Here is a 19,011-nt window from a genome sequence, read left to right as displayed (position 1 = left end):
TCCTGGTTTGGATCCCAATTAGGTGGGTTAACAGGCATTTTATCTTCTCCTCTAGGACCTCCTCTATTTTCTCTTTCCCAAATCCTCATACCCGCAGTACGAATCATTTGTATTTCTTCAGAAGAGAACAGTATTTCTAGGATAGAATTTAATTCCTCCCACGTAAAGATGTTAGGCCCTAAAAATTGGTCTAATTGTTGGGAGATGCCTATTGGGTCTTCTAATAAGGTCTTAATTTCTTTCTTAAAATTTCTAACTTCAGAGGCGGTTAATGGGGCATTCACAAAACCAATACCACCTCTGCCCCCCCCATAGGCACTTCTCTCAGAGGAAACAACTTTTCAGTTCTCCCACATTCACCTTGAATTTTCTTTGCTTGGAATCTTGTATTATACTGATGGCTTGCTACAAGCTCATCTGGTTCAATTAATTTCTTTTCCTCTATATCTTTACAACAACAGGCCTTTTTCACTCCCTGACCTTTTGTTTGCAAACTTTCCTCCTGCTTGTGACTCTCAGTATGTTGGGGTACAGGGGATAAATAAAAAGGAGTGTTTTGTGATGTTCCAGGAATAAGAATAGGGGAAGAGGTACTTTGGGTTATGGGCTGAAATATGGGGGAAAAATAAAAAGGAGTATTTTGGAAAGTTTTGGGAGCCAAGATTGGGGTATGGACACTCTGAGTGGTACTAGAGACCAGTGTCTGGGTACTTGAGGAACCAGAGGGACTCTGCAAAACTGAAGGAGTACTAGAATGGGCAGGTTCTGGTATATTTGGGAAAGGAGATGATACAGAAGAGGGGATGCTGGGAGCAGGACAACTTGAATTAGAAGGTTGAGGTGATTTTAAAACTCCTGTGGAAGCAGATACTGAAATTTCATCCACCTCGTGAGATGGTACTGAGGGGTACAAGGTTGGAGGGGGAGGAGGAAGGTGGTCTATAGGAGGAGTCGGTTGAGGAGGTAACAGGAGGTCATCTAAGGGATCAGGAGGGGGAGGCGGAGGAAGATGGTCTAAGATGGTCTCCGTTCTGGTAGCCCAGTTTCTTCTTTTTCTTTTTCTCTGGATATTTTATATAATTTTATTTCCTCTTCCTGTTTGTCCCTTTCTAACCAACATTTAGCATATCTAATCTCTTCGTCACAAGGTTCTATTCTGGTATTGACATATCTAATTAATGCTATACATAGCCATCTTTCTTTTGTCCCATACCAGGGCCAATAAATAGGTCCTTCAGCAATACTCTCTTTAGGCCATATTTCTGTACAGTGTCTTATCATTTTTCTCTTATCTAGATACTTCATTCCCTCATTAGTATCCCAATTTATTAAAAGTTCACCTAAAGGACTACTAGGAGGTATTTTCTTAAAAACATCCTTCCCTTTTCTCTTCATGCTGGCACTTTTCCCAGCACACTGTCCCATCTTTAACTAGCAATTGGTATCCAAATATAATTTTTTTTTTTTCCAATAAGGGATATGTATTAGTTACAAATGAGGAAGTTGCAGAGGAATGGGCGGGCTCAGAACAAGAAGCTCAGGAGCTGATGTACAGCAGACGTGCTGTAAGCAGTACTTGTGTACTCGTGGTAGTGTGGCCTTTTTCCCAGTGGACTGAAATGAAAAATTTCTCAAGCTCTTTTGCTTTTGGGACCTGTAGGTCTGAAATGACCAAATATAAAGAAAGGCAAAACAGTAGGTTTGGAGGAAACAGTAACACTTTTTATCAATAAAATGGTTGATTTAAAGGGCTGTGGCTGCTCTTATGTATTTGTGGAGTCTAACATAATTTTTTTTCTTTCTTCTTTTTTTTGGGTTTTTTTTTTTTTTTTTGGTCCAATGTACAGGTCTACTTGTTTATTCTGAGCCTTTGGAAAATCATTGTGGCATTTAGAAAAGAAAATACCCTTAGGTCCTGGATTTTCTGATACTGCTGGAATACTGAGGGATTGTGGTTTACAGCAGTCACAATGAGTGGAAGCTCGAGTATTGCTGGAAGCAGCAGTCGACAATCTAAGATGGCACTGAGAGTGCAGGACACCAACAAGACGGATCTTCAGACACCTCAGCTGTAAGTCTGGCTGGTCATGTTGCTAAAAATAAGTATATAAAACTAATTCTGAAGAGATTTATCATAGTGTGTTTGAGTGTGAGTAGCAACTGAGGGGAAAAAAACAAGACAGTGAGAAGAAGGCTCCCTACAGCCAAGGGTGTTTGCACATGTGCTCCAGTTTTGCAAAAATACTTCCTTTCTGTGTACTTGTGTCATGTTTCAAATTGTAACACTTTGTTACATGTTTCTGAGGAGATAGCTGGATGCATCAGTTAACCTTTCTAAGATGTTGGGGGATGAAGGCGCTTAGGAATATATGACTGTTTGTATCACTCTTGTATGAGCTATGTATGGTCTATGCTGGGGTCTATTCCTATGTCTATTCCTTTTAAATATTCCTTAAATATTTTAGATTCTATTTACAGTCCTGTACTATAAGAGCTACTTACTATAGCTCTTGTATGAATTGGTAGTAGTAGTCACTTGAATCTTTTTCTGCTCCTCAGGAAGGACAGAAGCACCTTTGAGAAGCTGAGCATGAGCAAACCTACATCTGTAGCTTCAGAAGGAAAAGCCAGCTGTTTGGGGAACAGGTATGGATAGCTTTTGTTGTCTGCACTGTACATTAAAACAAAAATGGTCCTCTAATTTTGGTATTTTTCTTTCTTGACAGATTTTCACTATAGGGAATGATGGATCTGAGGCAAGCAGACCTTCAGGTCTGCCTTCCTCCAGTCCTTGGTCGCTAAACAATAATGCTCTGGAGCAGGAATTGCTTTGGGAGTTGCTTTTTTTTTTTTCTTTTGGGAATGATGTGCACTGCAGACCTTAAGAGTATCTCAATACATTTTCTTGTTTAAGGAAGAAAGACATCTGAAGTATACTCTGCATTAGTTTCCTCTCTCTAAGATACTAACTTTCCAAAACTCTATAATCTTTCTACTTAGCTCATGACTTTCTGTGTTATGGGTATCTTCTTGATAGTACCCCATTGTTGCAGGGGTTATTCCTTTTAAATATTCCTTAAATATTTTTAGAGTTTATTTACAGTCACCAACATTATTTTTTTTCATCTTTGGGGTATTTTTCTGCTCTCTAAAAGTTTATTTATTTCAATAAAATGAAGAAAGTATTCATCTAGGATGCAGTAATCTTTGTTGTACTTATGGCATTGTGACTTCCAGGGTGATGATGTTTTTCCAATGACCTTAAACAAAGAGAAAACTTCAAGTATCACTTTGTATAACAAATGGAAAGAAAACATAAAGCTAGCAGTTGTGCCTTAAACATGAAGAGAGTTCTTCTTTCTATGTATTGTCACAAGACCTGTATTCATTGTCTGTCCCTAGCGCGAGCGGGGCTGGAGGGTCAAGCAGCAGCCTGTACGGTGTGTTTGGGACAAAAAAGATAAAGGATCCCAGGCCCCTTCATGACAAGACATTCATCCAACAATGTATCCAAAAGCTTTATGAGGTAACATATGAACTTGTTCTGCATGTATGTTATGAGGTGTAAAATGTGCTAGGCAAAGTGGTTATTTCCCTTGGTTTCAACTATAAATTTTATTTAGTGACTGGTATTCCGTGTTTCTTTTGCACAGTTCCTTGTTGAGAATGCTTATGCCCACGATGTTTCCGTGAAATCACTACAATCTCCATCAGTTAAGGACTTTTTAAAGATCTTCACCTTTATCTACAAATTCCTCTGCCCTTCTTATGAACTGCCTGACTCAAAATTTGAAGAGGAAATTCCCAAAATTTTCAAAGCCCTTGGGTAAGATGATTATTGTTAGTCTCCTGGGCTGAATAGATATGCTATGGCTAGAAATTTAAAAGCTAAGAATTCTGCATTGATAGTTGGGCGGAATGGATAGGTTTATTTATTCAGATGAGACTCTAAAAGTACAATGTTGTGATTGTTTTGTTTCACTTTTGTTTAACTCTAGGTTTACTCTCTGATTTTCAGCATCTGCTATACATTTTATATTTGAATTTACAGAACTATAAGCTCTGGGAATCTTGCTTTGTCATGTAAAATTTAATTGATTATTTGTATAGAACTTTGGAGGACAAGGCACAATTTTCTTTTACAGGCCTTTCTGTTCATTTTGTTAGAATCTAAGAACTAAAATTTCCAGAATTTTGGATCAAGACAATTTAATTTTAGTTTAAACAAATTTAATTTAGTTTAAAATATGTTTTCCTGCAATTTTTCTCATTCTGCCTTCAAAGCAGAATGTGGAAATAACAAAATTACTGTTGAGGGGAGAAAAACACTAAGTAGCTGAGTGGTTTACTGCTGAATTTGTTCAGTGTTTGAAATCATTAATGCCCCAACATTGTCTTGGAAAGAAAATCCTCTGCCTCTTGATAACAGTGAATTTTCAGTCTCATTTAAAAAAAAAAACAGGGACTGTATACCCATGATGGTGTCAGAGTGCCAGGGCTCCTTAAATGTAGGTGCAAATCTTTTTTGCACACTTCTCAGCATTTTAATAAAGTTTTGTTTTAATCTATAACATTTGAAACTGCTGATATAGCTTAAAATGTTGAAAAGGATTCCACTCTGCTGCACCAAGGGTGTAATTCTGGATAAAATGACTAATTCTGACAAGTCACTTGAAGTTTTGGGAGCTCAAGGAGCATCTGGATGACACTCTGGATCATATGGTTTAGTTGTAGGCAGTCCTATGAGGAGCAGGGAGTTGGATTTGTAGATCCTTACAGGTCCCTTTCAGGCCATGTTATTCCATGAGTTGCAAAATGAGAAACCCATGATAATTGAATAGAATCGTACTGTAAGAACTCAACTAATTTCCTTTGAAGTACAGTAGAATTGAGTTTGCTCTTCCTTCTGTGCTTTCATCTACATAGAAAAACATGCTGCTTTGTTTTCAAAATGTGCTGGTTTGTTTTCATCACTGTCTGCCACAGCTATTAAAAGTGTATCTTCTTTGGCCGTACAGGTACCCCTTTGCTCTGTCAAAAAACTCCATGTACGCTGTGGGAGCACCACGAACCTGGCCTCAGATTGTGGCAGCTTTGATTTGGTTAATTGATTGTGTCAAGGTAATGTTTGTCTTAAGATAAATATTTTCACTTTCCAGGCTGGAATGTTAGTTTCAATACAGATTCAGTACGTATTTTCTACAAATCTTTGTTTAACATATATGTAAACATATATGTTCTTAGCTGTCATCTGGGAGCTGACCCTTGGCCTAATGTTTTGGTAACTTTTAAAGTGAGCTTTTCATGTTATATTATGATAGGGTTTTTTCTTTACATGTATGCACTGGATAAATTAATGTATAAAAGGAGGTGGCAAAATGCTGATCTGTACATACAATAAACGTGAGAAGTTAATGAGTATAATCACCGAATGGAACGTGTATCTCCAGCGCAAATGTTGTGACATCTGCCATTCTCCCCTAAATTTGAAATCTAAGGATGGGATTTTCAATTGAAATGATTCAAATGTTCTGTGATTCTGATACAGAGTGGCAAGTTTTTGGTTTGAGTGGGGTGTTTTTTATTTAATCTTGGTTTTGTTTGGTTTGTTTGGGTTTTTTAGTAGTCCTAACAGTTGTTGCTGCCAACTCAGGACTGAGCAAAATTTGGCATCTGTGACAGAAGTTGACCACTGCTGAATTGAGTGCCCAGGAAAACCCTGTCCTTTTCTGCTCAAAAGACACGAGAGAATTTGGCAGTGTTGACTGTCTAGCTCATGCCTCTTTACCTGTGTGTTTAGTCAGCTCAACACAGGTTCATTCCAACCTGCCTGCTGAAATCCTAATCCAGTGTTACTCTGCTTCTTTTCACGAAAACCAGCATGGAAACTAATGGATGTCTTCATGTTTGCTCTTTGTTGTGTGCACCTCTGCTTTTCAGCTGTACAATGCGATCAGGGAAAATGCACCATCGTTCGATGACACACAGAGCTGGGGAGGAGAGACAGATGATGGAATTGTACATAAAAAGGTACCATAAAAAGGAAATTAGTATCAGAATTGCTTAACTGGATTTTGCCATGTGCTGTAACAACACAATTTAATTACAGTTTAGATTGCTGGGTCATGTATTTATAGATTCTGTTCCCTTTTATATTCACAATGCTTTCTAGGAGGTAGAGTAGCATTGTGTAAAAAACCTGATCAACTATTTCCTGAGCAGGTATGATGATCAGTCTATTGGTGTAGACTGGGTATTAAACAAAATATTCTCTTTATTTTATATTCACCTTATTCTACAAGTATATACTGTTGTCCTTTGTCGAGAAAGGGCATCATTATGCTGTTTATTTTTTTAGAGTTTCCGAAATATTTTCCTTTAGCTCTCAAGACTTCTGAGGTTAACTGCAGTGCAGTATAAAGACAGTGACTTAATTCTAAATATAGTGACTTGTGTCAATATCTACTCAGTTTACTATGTAAAAATTGGTTGTAAAGTTTTATTTCTGAGCCACAAAATAGGGTGGCAGTATAATTTGAGCTCTTAATCCAACAGCTTGCTTTCTTTTTAATTTATCATGGATTATTAGAACTACTCAGATTTAACTCAGTGTTAAATCACAGCAGGTGTTTGGAGAGGGTTGCATTATAAGCTAAAACATTTAATTAGAAATTGCAAAAATAAAGTAAAATCATAATTTTGGACTAAGGTTACAACATGATGGTTGGCAACTAACAATGCTTTTAAACGAAATACGTTCTTCTACATTGGCACTTCTGCATATATATATAGATACAAAATTCACAATACTGGTGTAATTGCTTCTGAAGCATCTGTGACTTAGTGTCCAGCAAATTCTTTTTGGGTAACCTTTCTTTAATTCTAGATAAGAGTACTTTGAGACCTGCAGATCTGAATTTTAATGGTCATATTTATAGAAAAGGCCTGTTAAACAGAGCTGCAGTTTCCATAAACTAGCCTGAGAGAATCATATGCATCAAGATGAAAAATTCTTAAATATTCTATCTACAATATTTGTTAAATATCTTTTTAAGAAATACAGGATTTCCAGACCTTTCTTAGTGTGAATTATAGTTGTCTCCTTCTGCCTGAATATATAATCTGTTGACATTCTATGTTCAAAGGGAGGAAAAAAAATTAATTTTACAAAAGTACAATCGAAGCATTAAGGATATTTTTGATGTCTGTTTAATTCCACTGATTGAGTAGCTTTAGACTATCCAGATATTTTACAGGTCTTGGAATTGTTGAAATGAAAGATTTTTAAATTGCTTTCAGCTTTTCATGGACTACTGTGTGAAGTGCTATGATCTTTCCATGAAAGGGAGAGATACCTTTGAAGAGTTGGATGCTGAAGTGCAGTCAAAATTAAGTAAGTTTTTAAATTCTAAGTATTCAATTGTGTTACTGGTTTCCTTTCTCCTAGCATCAGTTTGTTCAGTTTATGAGTGAAAGTGATCTAAGGGAGTCTGAAACACCTAAGTATGTTTCAGTTACTTCAACTTAATGCTCTCTTTTTTAAGTGTATTTTGAGCAGTACAGATGGGTAGGTCATGATCTGCTATCAGCTGTAGCTGTGTCACCTGATTTTTTAATGTCTTTGTCACAGAAAACCAGTATACAATTCTTCAGATGTGAACTCCATCTATGCAGATGGCTCTTGTTTCTGTCTGGAAAAGCTAACAATTAAAAAAAAGAAAAATATTTTCAGAGGATGCACAGCTGACAAGAAAGTTCAGCTTTTGAAGATCTGAAAGCAGTCTGCAAGAGTTCCAAACTCTGTTGTGAGGGTTCTGTATGTGATTCAGCATGCACCTGTGTTTGTCTTCAGGGAGGTAGAAAATTATTGGGTTTTTTTGACTCGCTCATTTCACCACCTGCAGAAATACAAACACAATGTGAGAAAAGGAAGAAAAACATGTCTTACTTTCTTTGCTCTCCTATGAAAAGCCAGACTAAGGGCCCTTTGTTTGCAAACTGGGGCCATCAATTGGAGAGGAAACAAGATACCACACTGTTACTGGATATTGGGAAAAAATAATGATCCCATTTTTTGGCAAAGCCAAATTAAGTTGGGGAAAAGATGCCTCAAGAAGCAAGGAAGTATATGGATAAGAAAGAGGTTGTTAAGTAAGTTTGATTTGTTCTAGCTTCACAAGGTAGTCCTGACTTGTACACTCTCCTGTGGTGTGGGCTGCATGAGAGTTTGGAAACCCTTACCTCTTGGGAGTGACTTTGGCATGAGAACTCTTTCTGACATGAGGACCGAGAAACCCATTTCTCTTCTTGTTTCTTCTGGGGTTTTTGCCTGGTTACATTTTAATGAAAGGTTTTTCTGGTAAGTTTCTTGGTTGTTTTTAGTTATTTTTTAGTGAAAAATAATTATCTAGATAATGGGTATTTACTGTGCTGAAGCTCAAGTTCAGGTACTCAAAATAGGTGGTGATATTGAGATAAATTTGTAACTCGAGTCTCTCTTCTGCTCTCCCACAGAGGATTTATTTAATGTAGATCCATTCCAGATGGAAAGTTTAGAAGCTGAGAACAAAAGACTTCAAGAAGAGATTGCAAGACTAGAAAAAGAAAAGGAAAGTGAGCAGGTTAGTAAATTGTGTCTGTTTTTATGGAGGAGTTGAATTTTATAATATCGACCATTTCTGAATGAAGATACTTATGATACATAACAAATGGAAAAATTTCAGTGCTTTGAGATTTTAATTAGGCCAGATTTTTACAGACTCTATACTATTAGAGAACAAGGCTTTTTTCTGTGGAATCTTCAGTACCTATTTGTTTGATAATGTGCAGGTATTTACAGGTAATAAGGTCTTATATTGACTGAAATATCAATAAAATACTTGAACCAAATTTTTTAATATAAATGTCAACATTATTTTTTTCAAGTGTGTTGGTATTCAAATATGAGGCATGGGATTCAGTGGTAACAAATATATTTTATGGAAAATACTTTGCTTGAAACTCTGGATTCTGCTTTTAATACATCCTGAGTTTAAAAATGGGTTAGTGGCTGTGCAGGTGGCAAATTGAAATTCCTGCCAACTGTGCAAAATGTGCTGAGTTTATTCCTGGTTTTCCATGCCCCTGTTTCATCTGCCCTCCATGTATTATTAGAGTTAAGTTGTGGACTACCTGTAGTAAGAATTGTCTAAAGCACTGTCTGATGCAAATGAGAGACATAATGCTGAAATGCAAGAATCTTTTCAGCCTTCTTTGCTTTTATTTTAAAGGTGTCCTGACTGGACTTAGCTGTCACAGAGATAAAAAATTATTAAAGTTCTTTATTCTATATTTGTGCTGTTGATGTTGATCAATTACTCTACTGTCTTATCTGGAAAGTGAAGTCATTATTTTATATTTATCTAAGAGTGGTTGTTCTTTTCACCCATTTCCTAGGATCGTATAGCAACGCTACGAAATGTGAAATCGTCCCTTGAAGCAGACGTCCAGAACTACCAGGCTTATTTCGCTAAAATGAAATCTCATATATCCATCCTTGATCAAAAACTGGAAAGTGTTAATGATGAAGTTGAGGCAGCAGGTAAGGAGGACTTGATCACAGTCAGGACAGTGAAGCTAGAAATAGTCTTCAAATAATTGTAGTTCTTAGCTTGAGAGCAGAGCAAGGTACCTGGAGTAGCACGATGCTACAAATAAACTTTCCAGAATGGATTGCTAATAAAATTTTTTTTTTTGTCTGATAGCTCTCTGTACACTGGAGTAATGAAATGGTAATGTTATGTAATAACTGTGTCATTTACTCATACAATACAGAGGTGAGGTTTATGTATATAGGCTGGTATTTTATGTCCATTTCACAAATGTTTTATGTACTTAGAGGCAGAAGTAGAAGCCACGAAGCGGGAGAATGCCCGGCTCCGGCACATCTTAGATAACCAGAAGTACTCAGCTGCAGACATTGAGAGAATAAATCACGAGAGAAATGAGCTGCAGCAAACCATTAACAAGCTGAATAAGGAGCTGCAAGAAGAACGAGAACTGATGTGGAATGAAGAGATGAAATATGCTAGGAAGAGAGACGCGGTATGTGAAAACCCCACAACACTCAGAGGTGGCTGCCAGTTTTCATCATGCAAGCTTAAAATTGGATTCTTGATAATTTCTTTCCTAAATAATCGAACACCACCATACGTGTATCTAACCAGGCAAAACTGACAAGAATGGCCTCTGTTTACAGTATCTCTGAAAAATGTTGCGCTTTTTTCCCTTTTTCTGTTTTGCACTGAGTGGAAATGTACTTTTTTCCTGCATCGTAAGAGATGTGTCTAGAATATGAAGCATGGTAAGCTGTCACTGCTGTAGCATTTAGAGCTTTGATAACATTAGCATGCCATTGCTTTGATAACACAAGAAATTACAGGCTAATGTTAATATTTCAGAGCAAGGAAGTAAGGCAAAACTAGTGAATTTGAATCAATAGTTTTGCATGCATTTAGGGCCTGATTAGTTCTTTGTGTAGCAGTTGTAACATATTTCAAGGGCCAAGTTCAATCCCTTCAAACAGAGTGAAAAGATATAGTCCTGGAAGTGATGGGATTTAAAAGCTTCTGCTTTGCCAATTGGAGAACTGAAGAAAAAATTTCAAATATGTTTGGTAGGGTCACCCTTTATCAAGCACTTTTATCAACTTAAATCTTCAGGTGCAAGTATGAAGCATATAAAACTGGAAAAAAAACCCTGGGGTCTTTAATGTTTGCATTTAATAGCACTCATTAATTAGAAATTAAAGCATTTAATAAGCTTTGTTTAAAGGCATGCTCAAGTTAGTTTGTTGTTAGGATGTGTGGCTGTGTAGCATTTCCTGTCAAAACTAATGAGAGAAGGCATATTGACCTTATAACTGATCATTTGTTTAGTATTATTTTCCAGCACATTTTTAGTTCCCAATCAGCTAATTCTCAAAAACTTGAGGCAGGAAAAATTATGGCAGATGAATACGGAAAACCACAGGTGAAAGCATTCAGTGTTCTCAGCCATAGACACTAAGAAACCTCAGTGTGCAAACTCTGAACGAACCATAAAACAGTACCTAATGCAGCAAACTGCTGTGCTGGCATTGCATGCAGCTCTTGAATACTGTGGGGTAGCAAGGAATTATGGCTACAGAGAGCAACTCAGGAACTTGTTTAAAGTACTATATGAATACTTCTTGCACATCTTTTCACTTGTATCTCTTCTATGATTTGTGCCCTTTTCTCCTCTGAGCAGATTGAAAAGCAACTGGCAGAGTATCATAAACTGGCTCGAAAGCTGAAATTAATTCCAGTAAGTGCTGAGAATTCCAAAGGCCACGACTTTACCATGCACTTTAATCCTGATGATTTAGGACCAAATTTCCTAGTCAAATACAGAACTCAGATCATGGTAAGTAGAATCAACACTGAAGGCTTTAGATAGCACTCACAAAAAAAAAGTGTTTCTTTGGGAATGCCGGGAAGGTCTCTCAATCTCACAATGAAATGTCATTGAAAAGCTTGTGTGATGAGTCACCATAATGACATTGCAGTATATGAAAGAGATTTGGTATGGGAGAATACAGTAGCCTAAAAAAAATAAAAGGGAAAGATGTACTGGGGTGCATCTTGGTTCAGATTAGCAAATTGCATTTGTTCAATCTTCTTGTATACGTATTACAGGCTCCCCTCATGGAGATCATCAACGAGACTGAGGAAGAAATTAGTAAAGCCACTCAACAGAAATTTACTCTGGAAGACACTTTGGAACAGGTGAGTTAGTTAAAGAAGATTAACACTAAGATACCAACCCTAAAACCTTATCTGCCTCTTTCATTCAACTTTTTGCATAGTTAAAGTGTGATGTGTTGGGTTGGTTTCTTGAATTACTTGGGTTTTTTCTGAGGACAAGTAGAGGGGGAGAAACTGTGAGAAAACTGCTTTTATTGTAATGGAACCTAAAAGTTTTTCTAAGAACTGAGGTCTTTGTTGGTTGAAATATCGTGTATTCCCTGAATTAAAGTTTATGTAGCTTACATATACTTGACCATAACCATTGGAAGTATTTGTTTCTAATAAGTTGCCCGTTCCAGTTGATTGTGTGGCTTACCATCACCGACAAATTGTCATCGGGAAGATTTTTAGTACTATTGGATTTGGGACAGATTGAAAGAAGGAGAATTTTATTTCCTCGTTCGTCTACCTGAGCATGGTGTTCTGCGGTATGGAATGTCCTCTTGGCCAGCTGGCCTCGCTATGCACCTTCCCAGTCTCTTGCCTGTCCCTGCCCTGCTCAGTGAGGGGCCCTGGGAAGCACAGAAAGCCTTGGACTGCTGTGCTAGCGCTATTCAGCAGTAGCCAAAACTTGGTGTGTTACCAACACTGTTTTAGCCCCTCATCCAAAACAAAGCATAACATAGGCTGCTATGAAGAAAGATAATGCCATCCCAGCCTAGCCTAGTTTAATGGTTTAACCTGTTTAACCAGGTGTGGTTTGTGATGGCATGGATTTATATGTTGGAATTCTTTTTGAACCATACTTCCTTGGTTATGTTTTCATCCTAGGTGAATGTAATGCTAGAGGACAAGAAACGCAGTGTGAAAATGCTGACAGAAGAAGCTGAAGAGCTGGATGATCTTTACCAGCAGAAGCTTAAGGTACAACTTCTTACACCTTGATGACAACTTATCCTTAATGATAGCCTTATCCTTAATTTTTGTATTTATCGATAAATTTTTGGGTTGCATTTTTGTTTGGGCTTCTGCCTTTGCCTTCTTCCTTCCCTCTTAGAGGATTTTTTCATTCTTTTCAGAAAAGTGATTTGACTGCCACCTTAACTGAATCAATTTTCACTTTCTTGTAAGAGAATCTGGCATCCTACTGTAGCAGATCCTGTAAATCATAAATTCCTGCATCCAGTAATAAAAGCAGCAACAATCATCTGACCTCAGGATATCTCCGGGCATGTGCTTGAAGGAAATTTTAGGATCAACAGAACCTGTCTTGTCTAATCGATTTGTATATAATAAATACATTTTTACAGTTTTTAGTAAACATGTTTAATCAGCTTCTGTAAAAACGAAGGAAAACATTGACCAAAAGCATGTTAAATTGTTTTAATGATCTCAAACTGTTACTTCCTTTAGCTTCCTTTGCCAGCACAGGAGCAGTCCCTATTCTTTTCCCCACTTGCAGTTCAGCAACAAAACATAACCCTCTCTGTTAACAACTGAGTGGCTATTTTGGTAGCTCCCAACTTCTCTGACAACACTGCTTTAGCGGGGCCGTGGTGCCCTGCAGAAAAATGTTCTTTGAACTACACCAATATTTACCATATATGCTCCTGTAAATCCAAACTCCTGTGCTACAGCCATGAAACAGGGCTATTTCGCTGCTAATACCTGCTGAGGCAGGTGTATATATAGGTTTATAAAGGCAATTAATTTCGTTTCTATTTTTCAAAACCACATGACATTTACCTTTTGATCTGTGCTCTTGCATATACTTTTCTCCAAAGTTAAGCTCATAAAATACACACTTGCCACCAGACGCTTAGTCATTTAATTCCTCTTCTAATATTTAAAATGCTGTTTGTAAGTCTTAAGTATTAAAATTATTTTTGAAGGATGATGTTTCAGTAATCTACCGAAGTTGCATGTTGAGTTGACGTCAGAATTTTGTTTGGTTTTGTGGACTGTATAGCATCAACAGTGTCATTCTCCTAGAAGAGATGATTATTTGGAATTATACTCTCTTTCAGACAAAAAAGAAAAGCTATTTTCTTACTCAGATGTGGTTGTATTTTTTAACCTAGAAACAGTTGTTCATAATGTGCCATTTCTAAGCTATTTAGACTATGTAAACAACACTTTGTGAGCTTTAACTCGGAAGGGAAAGTAGCTGCAACACAGGCCTTTAAATGTGGTTAAAGGAATAAAGAGATGGTTAGGCTTATTCTGGGATGGGGATGATACAGAAACTTTAGGTTTGGGAGGGATATCCTTGGGGCTTTTTTCAGTTCTGAACTTGGAACTATTTGCGTGAATTTTGAATTCAAGTATTAGGATATAATCAGGTAACAGAAAGAAAAAAAGATCCGAATTATACTTGAGAGAGGCCATTTTTTTTCTTCTCCTTCCTTATGACAACAGGAGATACAAGAAGAAGACAAGAAATACGCAAATGAACGGAAATTGTTTAAGAAGCATAAACAATTACTTGAGAGTGGTGTCTATGATGGGCTCAGTGAAGCTGCAACTGAATTGCATGATATCGAAAGAGAGTAAGGCTCCTAACTTCCATGTCTGCCTTGTTTATTTTGGTTTTTAAGGATAAAGATATTTTCTGGAATGTAACATACAGTTGTTTCATCAGGTATCCATCTCAGTGTGTTAATTTCACAAGTTAACAACTGAAAGATGTTTCTCCTCAACAGTATTTTGCTAAAATATTTGTCTGCTGTATCAGAACTCCTGTTTTCCGCGTAAGGGTTTTTCTTTAAGTTGAGCATTAATATATTGTAACTCGGTTCAAATTAATACTAATGGAAAAAAAAGTATGGCTAAACGTGATGATAAATCAGACTTGAAGTGATTGTTGTAAATGTCAGGAATTCTCCAATTATGGACATGACCTTCTGAGTATCTTTACCTTTTAGATATCAAGTCGTTTTGCTAAGAACAACAGAAGAGAACAGAAAAATTGATGCTAACTTGAGTCGTCTTGTAGAAACAGTTGCTACTCATATAGAATCTATAGTGGTAAGCTAAAATTTGATATTCAGAATTAAATCTCTCTAGAGACATTTTGCAGTTAAACACTTGGAAATTAGAGCTTACTCTTTCTAAGGAAGTATCAGTTATTTAGCTGCTACTAAGCCTGCGGATTCTAGTTAAATTTTCTGACAAAACCTTTGGTGTAAATAATCAGAATTGGTTGTTAAGTGTCAGCAGTAACATCCTGTCAGGTTAAACCTGCTTCTGAGAGGCGTCTTTCAGGAAGGTGTTTAACTGAAATCAGTTAACCTGTGCAATGACTGCTTAAAATGCTTTAGCAGAATCAGTAAAATACAGGCCATGACAGAGCTAATAAAGCTCTCTGTACCTCTTTTCTAGAAATACCTTGAAGAACAGAATGCAAGAATAGAAAGAGACGATGAAGAATTCATGCCTGAAGGTCTATTGTCAAACCTGACCAGCATCCTAGACACTTATAAAAAGAAGGCTGAAAGTGTCTTATCACTAGAAAGATGAAGATAAGGTTTTGGTCCCATTCAGTGCCATTGTTGACCATTTTAGCCCCATTTTAGTGCATTTTTTTGCTATTTTAGGGTAATTTGGAGAAATTGGGAGAAATTTGAGCAATTTCCTGCTCCACAGGGTCACTGAGGGAGCGGGCCAGGGACAGGTACTGCAGCTGGTGCTGGGGGAAAAAACAGGGAAATTGGTTAAAGATGGGGAAAATTGGGAATTTTGGGAGAAAATTGGGGGAAAAACCAAAAAAAAATGGGAGAAATTTGGTTAAAATTGTGAGAAATTGTGAGCAATTTGCTGCTCTGAGGGGTCCGAGAGACGCCAGAGCAGGGAGAGGGGCTGGAGATGGAGCTGGGAAAATGGGGAGAAAATGGTGAAAAAAGGGGGAAATTGGTTAAAAATGGGGAAAAGTGGGGAAAAATTGGGAAAAAAAAATTGGGGAAAATTGGAAGAAATTGGGGAAAAAAAGAGAAGAAATTGGGGGAAATTTGCTGCTCTGAGGGGTCCCCCTGGGAGCGGCCCAGGGAGAGGTGCTGCAGCTGGGGCTGGGAAAATGGGGAAAAAATTGGGAGAAATTGGGGGAAAAAGGGAAAAATTGGTAAAAATAGGAAAAAGTGAGAAAAAATGGAAAAAATTGTTAAAATTGGGAGAAATTGAGAGGAATTTGCTGCTCTGAGGGGTCCGAGAGACGCCAGGGCAGGGAGAGGGGCTGGGGATGGGGCTGGGAATTTGGGATTGGAATTTTGGGATCTGGGAATGGAATTTTGGGAATTCTGGGATCGGAATTTTGGATTCCCAAATTCCCACCCAAACTCCTCTCCAAAACTCCCCAAATCCATCCCTAGAATCCCCAAATCCCCCAAATCCACTTCCAAATCCCCAAAATTCCAATCCCAGTCTCCTCAAATCCCTTCCCAATCCCCTTCAAACCCCTTCCCAACATTCCCAAAATTCCCATAGCCCTGATCCTACAAACCCCATAGCCCTGATATCCCACAACCCCGAGCCCTGCGGGAGCTGCAGCTCCTCACGGTGCTGGGCCAGGGCCTCGTGGAACAGACCTGGGATGGGAATGATCCCATAAACCCTGACTGTATAAATCCCATAACCCTGATCCCAGCAAAAATCCAATTTCCCATTTCCATTCCCATTCCCAGCTTCCCATTCCCAGTTTCCCCAGCTCCATTCCCAATTTCCCAGTTTGAATTCCCACTTTTCCCAGTCCCAGTCCCAGTTTCCCAGTTGGGAATTCCCATTTTTCCCTGGAATTCTCTCTCACCATGAGCAGCCAGGATCTCTCCAGCCCCATTCCCAGTTCCACTCCCAGTGTCTCAGCCCCATTCCCAATTTCCCATTCCCAGTTTCCCATTCCCAGTTCATTTCTCAGTTTCCTTTTCCGAGTTTCCCAGTTTGAATTCCCATTCCCCATTTCCCATTCCCAATTCCATTCCCAGTTTCCCATTCTCAGTTCCAGTTCCCCCAGTTCCACTCCCAGTCCCATTCCCAGTTTCCCATTTCCATTTCCAGGTCCATTCCCTCTTTTCCCAATTTCCCACTCCAGTTTCCCAGTTCCATTCCCACTTTTCTCAGCTCACAGTTCCCAGTTTCCCAGTTCAGAATTTCCACTTTTCCCAGTTCTCCCAGCTCACAATTCCCATTTTTCCCTGGAATTCTCTCTCCCCATTTGCAGCCAGGATCTCTCCAGCCCCAATCCCAGTTCCATTTCCAGTTTGAATTCCCAATTTCCCATCCCACAATTCCCATTTTTCCCTGGAATTCCCTCTCACCATTTGCAGCCAGGATCTCTCCAGCCCCATTCCCAGTTTGAATTCTCACAATTCCCATTTATCCCAGTTCAGAATTCCCATTTTTCCCTGGAATTTTCACCATTTGCAGCCAGGATCTCTCCAGCCCCATTCCCAGTTTGAATTCTCCCAATTCCCAGTTCTCCCAGTTTGTAATTCCCATTTTTCCCAGGAATTCTCCCTCACCATTTGCAGCCAGGTGGACTAAAACAGCTGGACTAAACTAACGTGTTGGAGGGAGGAAAAAAGGTTTGCAATTTATTAATGTATTCAAAAGGCTGTTACAAAGTTTACAATTTCATTATTGGAAGGTTATAGAACTGCTTCACTGCTTCTGTACTGTGTTAAATAAACTGTATGTGCAAGGAGTAATAAATGAAATTGTTAATTTCAGTGCATCCTTAGGGAATAGTAAGAGGGAGAGTTTACATTATTTAGAGCTCCAAATGGATTTGAGTTTATATGCAGTAATAAATCTTAACTACATTGTTAATTAACCCTGCCTCAAGCCCCTTTTTGCCTTAGGAGTTGAAAGACACGGTGTCTGTTAGCATAACTCACCATTCATGCGCTTAAAGATGTTTAGGACTGGGAGAATTTGCCGATAATAGGGCACCAAGGCCTCCCCCACCACTTCAGCTGACACCACCAACCAGGTGCTGGATGACTTTCAGCGTGGTGCAGAGGACCTGTCGGTTACGAAGGTTCAGTGCATCTGCGATGCAAAAAGAACAACAGGCAGAAAGCAGAATTAATTTCTAAAATGTAAAGGGAGGGGGAGGAGTCCTCCAATGGACAAATTTAATTAAACTATACTCTGTTGGGAATTGTAAGTGGGCCTTTATTAGCCCAGCTTAGAAAGATCCCAAAGATGGATCTGTCAAATGTACTCCTGAACAGGCCAAAGTCTGCCCTCTGTAAGTCTAAGGCTGCAGGTCTGCTGACCTATCTCCTTCCTTCTCTGATAATTGAAAAGTCTATCATTACATGAACACTGTGCCCAAAAGGTCTGCAGCCACCACATCACCACATAGCAGCCAACCAGCTCCTGGCTTGATTATATTAGGCACTTTATAAACATTCAATTAGAGGCAGTCCCTGCCCCAAAGATACACCACTTTCAAATACCTGTTTATATTCTTAAAATCTGGTAATGATTTTACGTGTACTACCATCACTACAATCCATTCTCCCACAAGAATAAAAGGAAGGAAGGAAATATTAATGCAGTATATGAAAAAAGTATATTCCAATACATGGGAAAATATCAGTGGCATCTAGAGGTTAACATAAATTGAAGAAAGTATTCTTACACAGGATTAAAGCAGACCATTTAGGAATCTTGGTACACTACAGCTACATAGCCCAAATGAAGGGAAGACGCATAATATTCAAAGTATTCCATTTTAGAAAGCATTCTAGGCTGTTGCCTCTTGGCCTAGAAGTCTGCTGGATCTGTTATTGTGAAGACATGGATCTTCACAATAACTGCAAAGTGCACAACTGGTTTGCTTCTCAGTTAAAGATACCTTTCTGCTCCCTGAAGGATTTTGAGAGGACTTTCCTCCCTCATCGGTACATCTTTTTCTTTGGTCCTTTAACTACTGTAACATTCTCTTAAGCAGCAAAAAACTCCAACCCAATAAATTCACTCTGTTGCTTGGTAGTTTTGATGTTTTCTACTTTAATGGTATGAACTAAAGATTTTGCTTCTGATTTAGGATATACTTTTCCAAGAAATCCTCCAGCTTAAATAATAGCTCAATTGAAGTATATAATGAAGTATTTTTCATTCAAACATACGTTATTTCGTACTGCTATAGCTTTTCCAAACAAATATTTTCTGAAGTTCATAATAACTTTCTTAATTAAAGAAAATTTTACAATGATATCAGCTTAATATCTGATTTAAAAGCTGAGTTTGTGCTATTTCTACCATT

The 19,011-nt window shown here is 38.2% G+C and overlaps 1 protein-coding gene across 1 annotated transcript; it reads left to right on the top strand.

The window, feature by feature from the left end:
• The first annotated feature begins 1,970 nt into the window (after nt 1-1,970).
• LOC128947397 (kinetochore protein NDC80 homolog) lies at nt 1,971-15,266 on the top strand. The gene is made up of 16 exons (XM_054291656.1): nt 1,971-2,071; nt 2,560-2,646; nt 3,403-3,526; nt 3,654-3,826; nt 5,019-5,121; nt 5,941-6,030; nt 7,300-7,393; nt 8,515-8,621; nt 9,436-9,580; nt 9,878-10,083; nt 11,269-11,424; nt 11,697-11,786; nt 12,579-12,671; nt 14,166-14,296; nt 14,672-14,774; nt 15,129-15,266. Exons 1-16 carry the CDS (start codon nt 1,971-1,973, stop codon nt 15,264-15,266), a joined length of 1,941 nt encoding a protein of 646 aa, XP_054147631.1.
• The last annotated feature ends 3,745 nt before the right edge of the window (nt 15,267-19,011 follow it).

The sequence above is a fragment of the Melozone crissalis genome, unplaced genomic scaffold, assembly GCF_028551555.1.
Source record: "Melozone crissalis strain CALT ecotype California unplaced genomic scaffold, PUWL_Pcris_2 ptg000102l_1, whole genome shotgun sequence".
NCBI lineage: Eukaryota > Metazoa > Chordata > Aves > Passeriformes > Passerellidae > Melozone > Melozone crissalis.
This window is presented reverse-complemented; position numbering and strand designations above follow the sequence as displayed.

Bases quoted from the DNA above. Each gene is read 5' to 3' on its own strand.
- LOC128947397 (XM_054291656.1), top strand. From the start codon at position 1,971: ATGAGTGGAAGCTCGAGTATTGCTGGAAGCAGCAGTCGACAATCTAAG. The intron at 11,787-12,578 runs GTGAGTTAGTTA...TTTTCATCCTAG, and splicing joins TGGAAGACACTTTGGAACAG to GTGAATGTAATGCTAGAGGA. The intron at 14,297-14,671 runs GTAAGGCTCCTA...TTTACCTTTTAG, and splicing joins TTGCATGATATCGAAAGAGA to ATATCAAGTCGTTTTGCTAA.